Source organism: Acanthochromis polyacanthus, chromosome 4 (genome assembly GCF_021347895.1).
Source record: "Acanthochromis polyacanthus isolate Apoly-LR-REF ecotype Palm Island chromosome 4, KAUST_Apoly_ChrSc, whole genome shotgun sequence".
NCBI classification, from domain to species: domain Eukaryota; kingdom Metazoa; phylum Chordata; class Actinopteri; family Pomacentridae; genus Acanthochromis; species Acanthochromis polyacanthus.
In genome coordinates this window covers 34,378,967-34,395,513 of record NC_067116.1, presented here as the reverse complement: position 1 = coordinate 34,395,513, position 16,547 = coordinate 34,378,967, and the positions used below count along the sequence as shown (strand labels likewise).

Sequence of the window (16,547 nt, the reverse complement as noted above, 5' to 3'; positions counted from 1 at the left end):
TTGACTACCTCAAACTCACCCCATTTTGACTACTCAAACAGATCATCAGGTTTAGTAAATACTAAAAATGTGTCCTAAACATTTACAAGCAAGTGATTATCATGAGTTTAACTTCAAATTGACAAGTGAATTACTCAAATATTGGTGGATTATATCTATTTCACAAGTATCACACTTGAAATGCAATGTAAACTGTAATCATTATTGTGTGAACTGCCGAAGAGCACATTTGAGGCACTAAGTTATTTTCATATATTATCTTTTAAAATTAACTTTTTAAAAATCGAATTTATGAATGTTTTCTGTAAAAAAAATATTCAGTGAGAGTACTTCTAGGTTTTAAATCATTATTGCACACGACTAAAAGCTGCTCAACAATATAATGCAGAATATTCATTTGTAGAAATAAGAACAGTCCTGACATGGTGAAGGTATTGATGTTTTTTAAAGAGTGGAAATATAAGCCTGTAAGTTAATAAACCCTTTTATTTATGTATATAGACATTGGTTATAGTGAAAACAGACATATAGACACTTACATAGTTTACATACATATATACAGTTGGGACAAGGCTGTTCATCCTCCTGCATTGTCATGGGAGAATACTAAAACATTGATCTCTACACAGTATTTGGTAAGCAACCCAACAACTACTTCAATCTTAGAGTTTGCTGATGATTGACGTGTTGTAATGACAGAGGTTTTCAGCTGCAGTGGATTTCAATGAAAGCTTGGGACTTCATAACCAATTTTGATGTGTATCATGACCGTGTGGTGCAAAAGTTGCAAAAACAAGTTACTGTATGTAATTCCAATAAATAAAATGAGATCTCACGTGATGGCTGCAGCTTGTCAGAGCTTTACAGCATGTGTGAGGATGTGTGAGATGGGGTAAATGCAGGAGGGAACTCCTGTTCCACCGTGAGGTTACAGGTGTGTTCCAGGTCTTAATAGACACAATCATGTTTTTTCATCAGAATTAAAATAACATGATTGTGTATATCAAATTAAGCACAAAACACTTGCACAAATTCCTGTACAAAACAAAAACATGTTTGAAAAATGTTTTCAAAAAATCTCATCCATTCACAAAAGGCTCTTGTTGGAGCATGCATGCAAATATTAAATCTGACAATTCAGCATCACATCACAGCCAAAGACAAAAATTTATACATGTGTTACAAGAACATTATACTAGGCGAAAAGAACAGCATAGCATCATCACACAGTTCCAAACTGTCAGTGTCCACTGTTTTGATTACGTCCTATGGGTGGTATGAAGCAATGCTTTCAGCAAACCTAACTCACTACTCAAGCCTAACGGACCTCATCCTGAGAGGGTCACTGGTCTTCCACTGCAGTTATATTAACACTGTCAGTGTTGGGAGAGATGCTACTGGTAAGAGAGACCTGAAACTATCAGTGGACTAAGGAAGACAAACAGATGTCACATATCAAGACAAAATGGACACCAACTAGCTCTATGTCAACTTATAACACAGCCCAAACAGTCTGAATTCATCCTGAAATAATCCCTGACCACTCAGTGTGTCTGTGTGCACATGTGCGTGTGTTCTGTATGTATTCTCACGTGTATATACATTTGGGTTTTGTTGGTATCTGTGTGGGACACACAAAGTGACTTCCATGTTTTGAGGCACAATAATACTCTTACCTACACAACGTAGATACATTAATTGGTCATCGAACCAATAAATGCTGATCAGAGCACTAGTGGCTCACCGCTGTACTGTAATAAGAGTTAGTAAGCAGCAACGCTGATTTGTTTGGTGTTATGAGGTCTGAAGCCTTTGCAGGGGGTTAGCAAAACAGTAAGCGCTAGCTAGAGCAAAACAGCAATCAGGAACAAAAGTTGGAGGGAAAAGAAATAACTGGCACAAATCAATAGTAAACAGCACAGGCATCAGAATCCTGCAATCAACCATTTGACACAGTGTGCTTCTTGAAGTACTCCTATCAAACCAAAATATGAAAACAATAGTTAGTATGTAATAGTGCCATCTGTCCAGAAAAGCTCAAGTTCAAGTTCATTGCACAGATACATAATACTTAAATGTGCCCAGGTCCAAATGACCCTGTTTAAGACTCAGACACGATGCATGAATGGTCACTTCTGTTGGTTTCTCTGTGCTGAAGACAAGGGGTGGAGTGGCTCTCCCACACAAAACCATTCTGCTCCCATCATCCACATATGATACCATGTTATCCTAACACACACAGCAATATGACATGTCACAGTGAGAGAGAGCAACGCCGCTGGGATTGCTGCAAGCTTGCCCACTATGCAACTTCGGTAGGGAACATAACTCCACTATGACAGCCCCTCCGCCTCCGCGCTCTGGGCAGCATTGCACCCAGCCTGCAAAACCCAGCACCCCCACCCAAGCCCACCCGCAGCCCGAACCCCTCCTTTCCCAGGAAGCACCCACTGTCACTGCTTTTTGTATTGTTTTACTTGTTGGTTGTAGATTTCTCAGAGTCGTTGTTGTCACAGTTGTATTTTTTCCCCCATTTTCCATTTCGCTCTGCAGCTATGACATCTGTCTTTCCTTGTACCATTCCACAAACTCGTCCAACAAAACTGGCCCTGATGAAAAGGATGAGACAGAGATTACAATAGATTCATAAACGTATCTGCAGAACTCTCACCCGATGCTTTACATGTGTAATTATGTATTAACTCACAGGCACCGTCCTCATCATAGTTACTGAGGTCCAGGTTGATTGTCCTGCTGAACTCTAAAACATTGCACCATTGGTCTTTGTTGATGACTTTGTACTTGGATTGCTGAGGAATAACAAATGAAGCCTTAGATTAATTCTACACCACATGCGTCTGGGTTCAACAGGTCACACTGGAGTATTAATTGTCTTTATACAACTGTTGCTGAATTCTTACCTCTAGAAACTGATTAAACACAGGAAACAGAGGCCACGTCTTTCCCAGAAGAAGGCCCAGCATACACTTGGCTGTGTTCAAGTCCAAACTCCTCTGATCCTTTTCCTGTCCAATCAAATCAAAACATCCAAGATGTCATGAAATCAATGCAAAATGTCGACCACAGTTTAAACAAAGCAGCCTAGTTGCATCATTATCAGCAAACACCAGCCCTGTTTACAAAACAGAGTGAATTCCGGCACCGTTTTTACCCTTAATAAAAGATAATATCCGTGGGTCGGTTTAATTTTAATATTGTGGTGGGGCACATTTAGTGGAGGATCTCAGGGTCCTTGTTCAGGTAATTTTGAGTGTAAAACACATCATTCCTGGGCCTCTGGTGAATATTTACACACCAATTTGGGCCTTTTCTGAATCAATTTATGATAGAATGTCTATATTGACACAATAAAAGACAAAATAAAGACACCAAGCAATGATTTAAAACATAATAGAATGAATATGGATCTAATCACAATTTCCTCAATAGAGACTGTGGTTGTTGGAGCTCATAATTAATTTTTGACAATAAAAAAAAAAAAAAAGACTGTTGGAGAAAAATAACCCATTCCTGTCTGTGGCTTTGTATCGTCTATAAGTAACATTTTAGCTTCTTTAATATTTTATTTCGGGGTATAAATGCACATGTTCCAATTATTTAAAGAGATGCATCCCCTGCAAAATCTGTATCTATGTACAACATAGTGATGACTATGAGAATATGGGCCTTAATTCACTGCATCACAAAGAGTACATGCCTTAAATCACGATTTATCATCAACACCAAACCTAAGATGGGCTTTTTAAACCAGCCAAACGCCTGGTCTCTCACTTCAAGTGAAAATGGAAAGTGTTACTCAAAGCATCAAGATTAGTAAGAACTATTTCATTCAGTTACTTTATTTAGTTGAAATGAATTTAAACTGATGACACAATGCTGTGTGTGTGCTTCCGTGTAGAAAAGACAATGGTGGGACTCACCCGAGCAAAATCAAAGGCATATCTATAAATGAGTTTAAAACTGGTGCTGTCATTTAGGACAGATCTCAGGTAGTCGAGCGAGTTCCTCAGCCTCTCTGTGGAATCGCACCTGACAAGAGCAGAAAAGTAACTTAGACATGCTCCACATTTCACAATGTGCTATGCTGACACAGTTAGAAAACATGACCCGAGACAGAGAAAACGGAGCAAGATGATAATCGATCGGAACAAAAAAAAGAAGACAAAGTAGGTAAGTGACGTACTGCAGTGAGCCCATGCCTCTCAGCCACTCCTGAAGAGTAAAATATCCCATACTCTGGGCATCCAGCTTCCACGCAAGAACCAGCATCACCACCTAGGCACAAACAAAAACGTGAATGGTGCAGATTCTCTTAAAGAGCATAAATAATGTTTTTTTTTTTCTTCTTCCCTTTCATGTCTTATACACCTTTTTCAACATGTAAAATGTCTGCAAACTTACAAAGCTGAAGGGAGTTACTCTCTTCTGCAAAAAAAAACAAAACAAACACTGCGCTTTTACTGCCTAAAATGCCCCACTTATCAAGTTCAGTTATGGCTTTACGTCACAGGTGATGGCTAAACACAGTTGGCAAAGCGCCTGCCTGGCGGCTTGTTTTTAGCCCACAAACAAAGACTGAGCAGCGTCAGACCCAGTCCTCCCATTATTTCCTTACCTGGAGCCGCTTTTGCGAGGGCTTGCATACCTAAACTCAGATCTGGGATTACAGGTACATTAACCAATCGTTGCACCTTCGCTTACGTCGATGACCCTGCAGTACCTAATCAGAGCAACTAGGCTTCCTGCAGAGTCCTACATTCAAATGAGAAGCTAAAAGTGAGAGCTTTATCCAGGATAGAGGCACTGAGGAAAAGTGCTGTTCAACATGTACAGTATGGAAAAGTAATGTGGGTTTTGAGCAATGGAACAAACACATTCTCCATGAAGCCCCAAAATAAAACTGTAAACTTTCATAACATTGACTCATGTCAGTTCAGATTATCAGTATATCAAGTGAACTGACAAGTCCACTGGATGTCAGACACTGACAGAAAACAACTGACGTTTATAATGATCGAACCAGAGATCAACTGTAAATAAACAGCCATCGTGGGGTCAAAGTAAAACGCCTGCAAAATAAGCTCTTTTCTAAGTTTACTGTTCTTTTATACAGGGTTTTACATGCATAGAGGAACTTTTGCACCTTTCAAAAGAAGTTTTAACCTGTTGAAAAGCAAACTCACCTGCATATTTTGAACCAATTTTCTCGGAAAGCACAACTAATGATTTTATTTATCAAATATTCAGATATAACATTCAAATACATAGATTTGTGGCAAAGAAGCTAACGGCTTACTTTCTGTGGATCGACCGTGCTTAATGTCGTGGGTAGTTGCTCCTCAAGGCTCATTCTGAACCCTGGATAACGCATTTCATAAACATCAAACACTATGGTAAATGCTGATCCTGAGGCATCACATCATTACAATCACACAGCAGTGAAAAGTGAGCACACCGAGCCAATACAGATGGAACCAAACCGCAAGACTTCTCGAAATATGAAAACAACTTGCTTACGTTCTCCGGCTCCACTCCAATGTCCTCACAGAACTTCTCCATGCCCTCTGGACCCACCACATCGTCACAGCCTATTTTAGACAGGCAAGTGTGAAGTCGCACATGACATCAATTTCACATGTGGCGATAAAGAAATGAAACACTACAACATGAATGCGTGATGACATTTCACCTGCATATTCATAGAACCACTCCAAGCATCTTTTACTAGAAAATGTCTCCTCCTCTGCGAATTTGCGACGTTTCATGTTTTCTGTAAACGCTGCAAGTGGAAAGACAGTTTTAGTGATTGCAAAAGTAGTTGATGTGAGCTTCCTGTTAGGCATCCAAATGGCAAACTGGCATCTTTGCGCACACAGTCATGTTAATTAAATCACAATAATGAAGGTCTCATGCATGAATTAGACTGAATCTCTAACATAGGGATGCCACACCTGTCCTGGCGACTTTTCTTGGCCGACATGTCATCTCCGGCAGAGGGTCTCCTCTTTTCCTAGGAGGCATGGCTCTGGAGCAGCAAGCTGGTGAAACAAGTGCAAAACAGAATGAAAGTGGGCTGCTTATAAAAAAAAAATTACACAGATTATGAAAATGTTCACTAGCAAAACAGTGTACTGTAATTTAGAAGAAGTACGTTAATGCATGACTGGATAATGACAGCAGTGGTTAAGGCTGCACAATTATCCATTTTAAACTGAAATTGCAATTTAAAACAATACAATTCTCAAATCGCAAAGCCTACATTTGAGGATATACGAGATGTGGCTATTAAAATCATTAAACTAATGCAGTAATTAAAGTTGATTTAATTCAAGCGGGCTAAGTTACACACGCCTGTTGATCAATGTGTACCATGTGGTTCATTTACACACCATGTGGTTCGACTGGCATAAACCCAGTCTCAATATTTAGTATTAAAACCTTACATATTTGACCCAGAGTTTAAACAGGCATGTCAATAGTTTAATGCCCTCCTTGTGTGACAGTCACGTCTTTCTTGGTTTGGTATTTAGTCATGCCCATCACATGTTTTATAACTATTACACAGTGATTATTAAATTGAATCTTGTCTCAAACTGTCATATCGGTCAGAAACATCCCCTCTTGTGGTGACTGTATCGACTGTTAAAAAAACACAAAGGACCTGCTGCAGTGTTACCTGAGGGATGACTGTCCTGTCCAACGTCTTCTGTCAGGTTCTGTCAAAACAACATGCTTGTGAGCAGCACACAAATGCACAGTGCACACTCGCATATACACATGGAAATAAAAAGTACACACACAGCTAATATGTATTTACCAGCCTGTGCAAGGTGTGGTGGATCTTATGGATGCTGGCCAGTGTAGTCAAGTGGGAATTCAGCTGAAAATCTATATTAAACAAATAAAAAACAATTAAAAGATGACATCAAAGATAATGCTAACCAAAGCATCATACACAAGCTTCTGCTCTTAATCATGCCTGGTGCGAGCACAAGGGTACGAGAAGGTGACATGGCACTACCAACAAGAACCTCGGATTTAAATCCAGTGATCAGCATACATGCTACTCCACACAGCACACGCTATTTTGGCCCGATTTCAAGTTCAAAGGTTTCAGAAAATATCTCACACAGATGAGGGAGTGACACTCATTGCTTACTGCATTCCTCGAAAGACGTGGAAACTCGAAAAACACTCGATCGTGCATGCTACCTTGCTGCCAGACGGCTTCTTTGCATTCCCGTTCAGAAGCTGTCACCGAACACCGACGCTTTTAATTTATTTCTAGAGGCCAAAACCGGGCAAATCAACACACACAGAGCCGAGCAGATAGCATTAGCTGCATACCTAAAATAGCAGTGCAGACGCGCAACTTGCACAGAGTTTACAAAGTATCTAGAGAGTTGGGCGTCTGGGCGTTGTAGTCCATTTCCTCTAACGAGGCCGTTAAAAGCCCGGCTCAGTGTGGGATACTAAACTACAACTCCCATATGCTTAACGAACAACTATTTCTTTCAGACCCCTCTACCCCCAACATTTACCCCAACTGATTGAATGCATTTTACGTTGTTTCAAAAAAATGTAACATTACATGCCTGCTAGCACAAAGGCGTTGCGCAGACGTTTTGCAGCAGCTCGTGTAGGTGCCGCAAAACCCGACAGCACTGCTGCGGCAGGCAATGAAAGATGTTTTACACAACTGCGTCACAATTTCATTCTGTGTAACAGTCCGCAGTTGGCCAGAAAATTGACCGATTTACAGTGAAATCACGTTGATCCTAAGTTTGAGCCGAAACGCGCTCTAATTCAGCAGTAATGATGAACATAAAGACCCCAACGCGCCGGATTACCATCGAAAACCATCTGAATTTAAGTACCGTCGGCGGCATTTAACCGAACACAGGAGACCCAACACGAAATATTAACTTCAGAAAAACTGCTGTGTCAACAGTGAGCTTATACATTGCCAAAACAACTAAAATTACACTAGCTATCCTTCCTTTGTTGTCGCCCAAGACAGCACTGCCAAATACAAAGAGACCAGCAAAAAGCACGGAATCCATCAAAACCCACAGAACCACGGCGCAAAAGCAGACGTAGAAACACAACGCGTCTCCTAGCCTCTCCTCGACACACGTTACAGCTTCTGTGAAAGGTCAGAATTTGATGCAGAAAAGCCTCAGCAACGTTACTACTTACTTGCCGCATCAGAGTGCATTTTTATGAAACATACAACTGTCTGTGGGAAGTCCGCAGACCGGCCAATAGGCGGGCCTTGTCAACGTAAACCACGCCCGCGGTAGATGATTGGATCTGACTCTGGTTTGTCGCCGCCTTTTCTTGCTTTCAATTGGTTATTTGAGATGTCATATCATGAGAAGGCGGAAAAGGAAATTGGTTCCTCCCCTGCTCAAAAATGATTGGTCAGAGTTCCCAAACAGGCCGCGCTATCAGCACGTCAATCACCGGAATTTCCTCGTGCAAGCCTGAAACCAGCCCACGATGAAATCTGATTGGTCGGTTTACTTATAAGTTAACCGCCCAGTGTAATGGAAGTTCGGGTGCGTTTAATGTTAACGCAGGCTGCGGGAGGTAGGTGGCGGGGCGTTTAGCGGTGAGAGAGTCACGGTTCCTTTCACTTACTGAAACCGCCGGCGTTTACCTCCTCCGTCCAGTCGGTAGAGGTCAGAAGAAGTCCGAGATATTTAGAGAGGTTATGTCCTGAGTAATTCTTCAGTTACTGCTGAAGTTTAGCAGCCGTTAGCCCTGTTTGTCAGGTGACTGGTAATACTAGTCATGACGCGAATCGAGCGGATACAAATGCAGCTACAGTGTTGGCCCAAAAGTTGTTGTTTTTTCCTAATATGAGGTGATTTATGGGACCGGTTAGCTAGTAAACCGTGTTGGATACGTGGCTGAGTGTATACAGGCTAACCCAGACTAGTAAAAACACCACCACCCCTCCTAGATACCACATTTCATAGTAAAATCATTTTACCTTCAAGGTGGAGCTGCCTGCTGAGTTCACCACTGCAATGGCTCCTACACAGTCATGTCTGTCTCCTGACTTCTAGCTGTATCACTATTCCCTCTGTACCTGTTGGTGCCTGCAGGACTAAACATACCGTTTCCTTTTGTGATATCAGTACTGGTCAGCAGATAAGTGCATTTACTCAACTACTCTACTCAAGTACAGTTTTGAGGTACTTCACTTGACACTGGATAAATTTAATTTGCTGCTTTAGAAGTAAATACTGCAATCTATTATTTAACTACATTTATCTGAGTTATAATCAGTAGCTAAGAATTTACATACAAGGCATGATTTGATGAAATATAATGACTTTGGCAGTGAGAATATGACTTAAACCTTACTTTTGCCATATATAATTTTGCAGGGTCTTTTATAAATAGTCTGTTAATTTGTTACTATGATTAATATTGTAAGTTCTAAACCCTAACATTAATGTCAGATTAATTTATATGATGTAAAATATTGTAAAGACAATTATTCAAATGAGTCAGGACCGTTTGAATAATGAATTACTTTATAAGATATTGACCTTGATATGTAAATTTGGTATTGCATATATTTAAAAAATAATGAATTTGCATTAATTTCAATGGCAGTAGTCTGGGCACAGTATGAACCCAGTTTTGTGAATACATATTGAGTCAAAGGTTTTTAAGGAGAGAAGAGTTTTTATATTTATTACTCCATAAGTTAGAAAATACAATCAACAGCCAGAAAACTATATATTTCTGCCAATTTTTTTTATCAACAAATTGTTCCATAAATCAGGCTATGACTAATATATGAACAAACCCATTATTAAAAACCTTCAAAACAGCTAAGAAATTTTGTAGTATGTGAGTGCAACTGAAATGAAGACTTCTGCCTCAGAGTAGAAAGAAAAACCTAATTTTGTGAAAATGAAACTGAAAGATATGCATTCATAAATTCCATATATTTTAACTGGAAATCACTATTTACTGATGAAAACTTTAAACAACAGTCTCCATTAAACCTTCCCCAATATACAAATGAATTGTCATCTCAGTAGGTTATCTTGTTATTTTTATTTAGTCAAGTATTAGATTGCATAATATTGTAGGTTCTTAACCTCATCCCGTAAGTTAGTCAAGTTTATTAGCATGATATATAGTATTGTAGGATCTCACCTTAATGCTGAAACTTGTTAGGTGAATTTACAACACCAGTCATATTTGGCTCAGCAGATCTTGTTTTAAAGGTGCTATATAAGTAACTTGACTCGAATTATTTTCATTATATCAATTTAAAATGAATAAAAAACATGTTTTCATTTTGTTATATTTTATTTTGTACACACCCATCAGCCACAGCAGTAAAACTACTGAAAAGTAATGTTTGTACCTTTACTCCCTACTCCCTACAATGACATTTTTACCTTATTAACATGTCCATATGGTGTTGTTTGTACACTAGAGGACATATTATAGGTGCAATAAGCAGTCAACATTATGGCTAGGCATGCCCACCTTGAAACTGCAGTGTACTGATAACAGAAGGAGGCCGATATAGTAATAAGCAGGTGGATTTAATATTGTCTCTGATCTGAGTAGTAGCTCTGCACAAATATATGTAAACAGTAACTGTATTTTTCTCTTGAACAGTGTCACTATTTCAGAAAGGCTGACTTTTGAATTCTTGGAATGTGTGCTGTTAGAATAGTTTGGAAATGTGAGTAATCCAGATCATACTCAGTAGTGAAATTAACAGATCAGTTGTCACATTAATGTATCTTGCTACAAAGTTTAAATAAGACATTGTCTGTTAACTCTAGAAACCTTGGTAGTCCTGTTAAAATGTCTCTGAGTAAAGACAGGGAATCTGCACTGCCATTAAGGAGGCTGCGGCCTTGATAGCACTACACTTTTATCAGTGGTAATAAAGCACTCTTTCATTTAACTTCCAATAACCATTAAGCTGTGACCTACAAAGAGAACTAGTCTTTGACCATTGGCTGTAAGGACTGTTCTTTTAGTAAAAGAAAAGAGTGTTCTTTTACTCAAACGACAGTCCTTGACCTTTGGCTGTAAGGATTGTTCTTTTAATAAAGCAGTCTACTCTACCAAATATAGTAAACGATGAACATTCGGTGATTATAATATATTTTCATATTTTGTTTAAAATGTTCACAGCAAAGTTTGAGTTATGTAAGATTAGAGAATATTTCTGGATGAGTAAAATAACTTTATGGAACTGTGGTGAACTTTATGTTTGCCAGTACTGATTGATTACACAATGCAATCAGCCTATATCTGTATGTGTATGAGTCATATATGACTGAGGTTTAAGCTTTGCTTGGACTTTGTTTGCTCAGCCCTGCCCAAAATGTGCAAATTCAGATGTTAGTGGGAAACTAAATGAACCGGAACAACTGATTGATTGCTTCTATTTAATGGAAACCCAAAACATTCGCACATGTAAATAATATTATATCTTTATTTTTGCCAGACAACAATATGAAAGCACTTAAAGCTGTGTCGTACTTGGAGGTGTAAATTGGTTCACAGAGGTCAACCTAAACTGGAATACTATACTCCAGAATGACTTGACTGTTTTTTTATAATTTACTGTCTAGATGGGTTTTTTTTCTATACAATTCAATACCTTAAGAATTGATTTTGAACCAGTGCTGTATTTATTGATTGAATGAATGGACAGGGCATCTAGTTTGTATTTTTTTAAAGGAGGTTGAGGGTGGGTGGAGTTAAAATCGTAGTCCAGGGAGGAGCCGTTACAGCGAGTTAAATCTGAGGCACCGTGAGAGGGAAAGTATCAGCACAACTCTTTAAACATCAGTTGTATTCACCTGCATCATGAGTTCTAAACAAAGCGGACATACAGCAGAGAAGGTGGAAGACGGGGCGACTGCTGCTGCAGCTCCAGTGAGAGGAGGACGGCAGGTAAGAGGAAACAGATGGTTTGCACTGAACTGCGTGGGTCTCGATATGATTCCTAACCTGTCCTGTGTGACCTACAGTGCCCCTTCGATGATCGCCACATTCACAGAGAAGATCTGAGAAAGGTTTGGAAAGAATGCCAAGAGGAAAGCTTCTGGTACAGAGGTAGGACACCCATATACTTCCCACTAATTCAATAGCAACATGGGAGGCCACCAACTCTGTGTCTGACTTGGGTGTATTCTTTGTTGTGTAAGTCGTCTGTAGTAGAAGCGGGGACGCAGGGTTCATCAATCAATCTGCTGCTCACCTAATGCTCCTTATGTTTACATTATTCCCTGTGGAATCCACAAAACACTCCCACATGTGGACAAAGCAGTCGTTATTACAGACATTTCACAACTGCATTGCTATCTTGATCATGCTTGCTGTATGTGTATTTATGCTTATTTCTTCTCATTTTGTAGGGAATCAGTGAAGCACTACGACTTGACAGGTCTGACTGAATAGATCTTGTTTTAGGTTTGGGTCCTGAAATGGCCCATACCTATAGATTACACCTATAAACCAACCTAGACACTGAAAGAAAAAGGAGCTGCTCCAACAAGTGTATCTAAACTAACAACAAACTGAAGGATGTTTCAGTTATTCACACCCTCACAGCTCTAATGCAGCTGTGAGCATAAAGTCACCACAACCAAAGTGATAAAAGCTGCTGTGTACGGCGTGCACGACAGAAATTAGGTTGTGAGCATGAACTGCAGTGGCTAGCTCGGCTGATCACCTGAGATTAAGATTCCACAATCTGAAAATGTGTTTTCTGTGATAACACTTGATTGTCTTGAGCCCCCGGCTTGGAGCGTTCATTCACTGCCAGCCATGCAGCTGCTGCTCGTGTTCTCTCATCGGGCAGCTATGTAAACATGAAACGGCAACAGTCAGTGCTTCCTGTGTTCGTCCTTTCCCTTGAATTCGTCTGACAAATCGAGTGTCTCTTTTTCACAGGTCAAAGTTCAGTCAGAACTCAAAGAATCCATTACAGGAAGTGAATACACAGCACACCTTGGTGCATTTACCATTCGTTTTACAGTGACATAAAGTGTTAGCACTCAAAGTAAACAGTGAATGGAAAGTTTTCTTTTCCCTATTTCCTATTTTCCTCTTTGACAGATTGTAGTGCAGAGGATCTAACTTTGTTCAGATTTTACTGAAGTATGTCTCCATCTGTCTTTCACTGTATGGTTCTGATACAACTCCAGTTTGTTTTATTTCTATATTTAGCTCTTCCTTTCTCCCTGGGTAGCATGGCAGTCACTGGGGGTCTCATCTACAGAGGTAAAGCACTGACATTTAAACAGTTGCAGTTTTTTTGTAGGTATCACATTTGATTCATGCATATTTTTTTTTTTTGGTCTATGCAGGTATTTGGAAGACATCAAAGGTACTTGGTCCCTTTCCGAAACTAGCAGGTTTGTACCATACAATGTAACAAACTTCAGTCTTTGCTTACGTTTATGCATTTTCCACCTGAGAAATTCATGAGTCACTGACTAAGATGCTTTTCTTCAGCTGCGGGGATCTTTGGTTATGCAGTGGGGAAAGCATCATACGTTGGAACTTGCCGGAGTAAGTTCAAGGAGCTTGGCATTCAGGATGGGCCAGGATTTGGTCCCTGGACTATGGGAGACCGTTCTGGTCCTGGACGCAGGTAGGAAAACACTAAATTATACTTACATTACATGATAATAATATATTATTTATATGTTTATCATATTGATTGCTACTGTGCACAGATTCTGTTGAGGGCAGGTTCAGTAATCAGGAGAAGACTTTAGAACTTAACATAAAGTTATACTTTGGTAGAACTTGTTTTTTATTTTTACATGGTCAAGCAAATGATAAATGTACAAAAGAGTATTTTATTTATGGGTTGCTTACTTTTCTTGACCACCAGTGTTGCACTACAAGCCAGTCAGAAGGAAAATATCTTTGTCTGCAGGACATCTGGTCACAAACATTAAAATACTGCATTTTAAAATACCACATGTTGTTTTTCTTTCTATCAACCATTTTTTCCTACTCTTTGCATGATGTGATTTCTTTTACCTTTGCGTGACACCAGAGTTCTATCTCTGCAGAGGCTGTCACCATGTGTGTGAAGAATGTAAGAAAAAAGATCAAGGATCACCTGAAAAACAAATTTAAAGGCAGAGGTAAATAGATCACACATTGGCAACACTATGAAAACATAATGTGCACAATTCTGATGCCATTTTAAACCAAATAAAGCAACTAATTCTTGGAAACATGTAAAGAAATTTTAAAAAAGCTACAATATTCATGAGTGTCGCTATACTCTAACACACAAGTTAAAATAGCCTGAATGCATTGTTCATGAAATTTTTCTCATTTTTCAGCGTCATTGGAAACACTGAATGATCAGCCACCAGCGTGGACAGTGTCTGTCCAACGGTGTCTGTTTCTTTGCTATAAATACTGCATATCCTGTAATTTGTCTGGTGTCTTTTTCTTCTGTTCACTACATTTCCACTAGGGGGAGGAATTGTCCTTTAAATCACAGGACAGGAAGGAAAAACTTCTCGTTTATCAACCCCAAGCAACAAAAATATCACCTAAAATATCAAACAATTTAAAGTGCAGGTTTTTAAAATATTTACTGTCATAACCTAGATCATGAGTACAATGGCTACAGCACAACCAAGAGCAATGACAGCAGAGTTTCAGCTGTGTGACTGATACATAAATATAACTGTTCGTGCCAGTTTAATGGATCATTACAGGACACACTTTTTTTGAGGTGTCTGATCATCAAGCTACGAAAACATGACAAAAATGTAAAAGTTTTAACTCTAAAAAGCACTGGAACACATGATAGTCTTCTATCCTGTACCAGATCTTTTAATATGGGCCGCATAAATACTTTGTCAACCATCTGACACCATGTATCTGGAGCAAACGTGAAGATCTGGAACATACAGAAATTAAAAATTTCTTCACCATGTTATTTTTTTGCGTCAGATTTCAAACATTAAGAAAACTAGTTGCAATGCTGAGACTTCATAACAGCAGGAGATTAGGCCATAGGTTTGTTTTAAAATAAATCTTAACGGGTGGGTCAAAGACACTGGTTGCCAAGACATTGAAGGTTCTTAGCTTTCTGGTCCTAGTAAGAGCACTCTGAAGCTGACTTGTCTGAGGAGTCCAACACAGTAGCCCAACCGCCTTTAAATAAAGATTTAGATGCATAAATACTGTGTTGCCAGCCAGTAGATTTGAGGGTCATAGAAACTATTTAAATTGTACATCTGTGCCATGATTTCTGACTTTCTTTCCATGGGAATTGAATAGTTATTTCTAATAGCAAGGTGAACCTGAGTGCTACAGTATGGTAAGGGATGCTGCCTTTCACAAATTCAGGAAGTGAGACTATTTAAAGGTTGAACAGATGTCAAAAAAATTCACTTCTATAAACTTTCTGTTAAATATCAGATAGGACTGGAACAAATTTAGGACTGTGTACACTTTTGTCTATTATAGTACAGCAGTTACATGCAACAGAAATTACCAATAACACAGGAACTGACACAGTCTATAACAAAACTAATACATTGGTGGTGTCAGTGTTGTGGTCTGGCTAAAACACGACAACGTGAGAAATGTTATTTAAGACCAAGAGAATATAATTACAGTAAGAAACTGATTGTGAACCTGTGTGCATCTGGTGCCAGTGTTCACTGACCATAGCATATACAGAACATACCATAAAATGAACCATGCTGGAAGAATAAAAATACGAAAACACAAAGTCAGGTGCTTTTCAAGAATGAGACCAGAAGTCAAGCAGAGATGGAAAAAGTAATGACTGCCCACTTCTTATGAATAGAAGTCCTTGGTTTTGGATTGCACTCTTATTTTAAATGTCAAAGTCTTTTATTAATACGAGAATAGACCACCACGTTTCATCTCAGAGATATGGACAAAAGCATGGGCAGAAACAAAAGGGCAAGGAGACGCATCTTCGTGTTTATATACTTGAAATGGTGTTTGTTTGAAAATGATCAAGCTTTGTATTTCAGCTTACAAGCTGAGAGAGTTGAATTTTCATTGATATTTAACTAACTACAGTGTCAGAGCATAACTGTCAGCTGGCTCACAGCTGAAGCACATTTATCATACCAGTAATGGCAGATGAACATGACTGTTTTGTGCCAATGAGTTTGTTAACTTTAGTATACAAAACATTGAGTGCATGTTTTTTTAAGTACTATATTGAAGGTGGAAGCTGATATAAAGTTATTTTGTGCATTTTTAAACTGTATAAACAGATGCTGAATGGCTAATGGTAAATAGTTAAAGTCACTTTTACTTATGTATATATATCAAGGGTTTGCTTCATTGGAGGAGTTACAGATGTTCGCAACTACATTCATGAAATTGCAATGACATAATAGGGCATTGTTAACTATTGGTAGGTTTTCTGCACCTATATGGAGGTAAAACGTGTTACTGTGAATTCTGTGCCGTGAAAAGGAATTGAGCAACTTTTTAGCACTACG

At 39.0% G+C, this 16,547-nt stretch overlaps 1 protein-coding gene and 1 non-coding gene across 2 annotated transcripts; one reads left to right on the top strand and one right to left on the bottom strand.

Annotated features, from left to right (window-relative positions):
* Positions 1 to 468: 468 nt before the first annotated feature.
* dcun1d4 (DCN1, defective in cullin neddylation 1, domain containing 4 (S. cerevisiae)) lies at positions 469 to 8,329 on the bottom strand. Its single transcript, XM_022199528.2, is given in 13 exon segments — positions 469 to 2,609; positions 2,708 to 2,810; positions 2,922 to 3,026; positions 3,942 to 4,050; positions 4,205 to 4,296; positions 5,539 to 5,609; positions 5,711 to 5,766; positions 5,768 to 5,800; positions 5,973 to 6,030; positions 6,033 to 6,059; positions 6,698 to 6,737; positions 6,839 to 6,909; positions 8,221 to 8,329. Coding segments are annotated over 13 exon segments (840 nt in total). The 5' UTR covers positions 8,240 to 8,329; the 3' UTR covers positions 469 to 2,553.
* Positions 8,330 to 11,914: 3,585 nt separating this feature from the next.
* On the top strand, positions 11,915 to 13,586 carry LOC110954814 (uncharacterized). The gene is made up of 4 exons (XR_007941452.1): positions 11,915 to 11,973; positions 12,051 to 13,305; positions 13,392 to 13,439; positions 13,540 to 13,586. It is a non-coding gene; the product is annotated as an uncharacterized LOC110954814 (transcript).
* Positions 13,587 to 16,547: the final 2,961 nt, after the last annotated feature.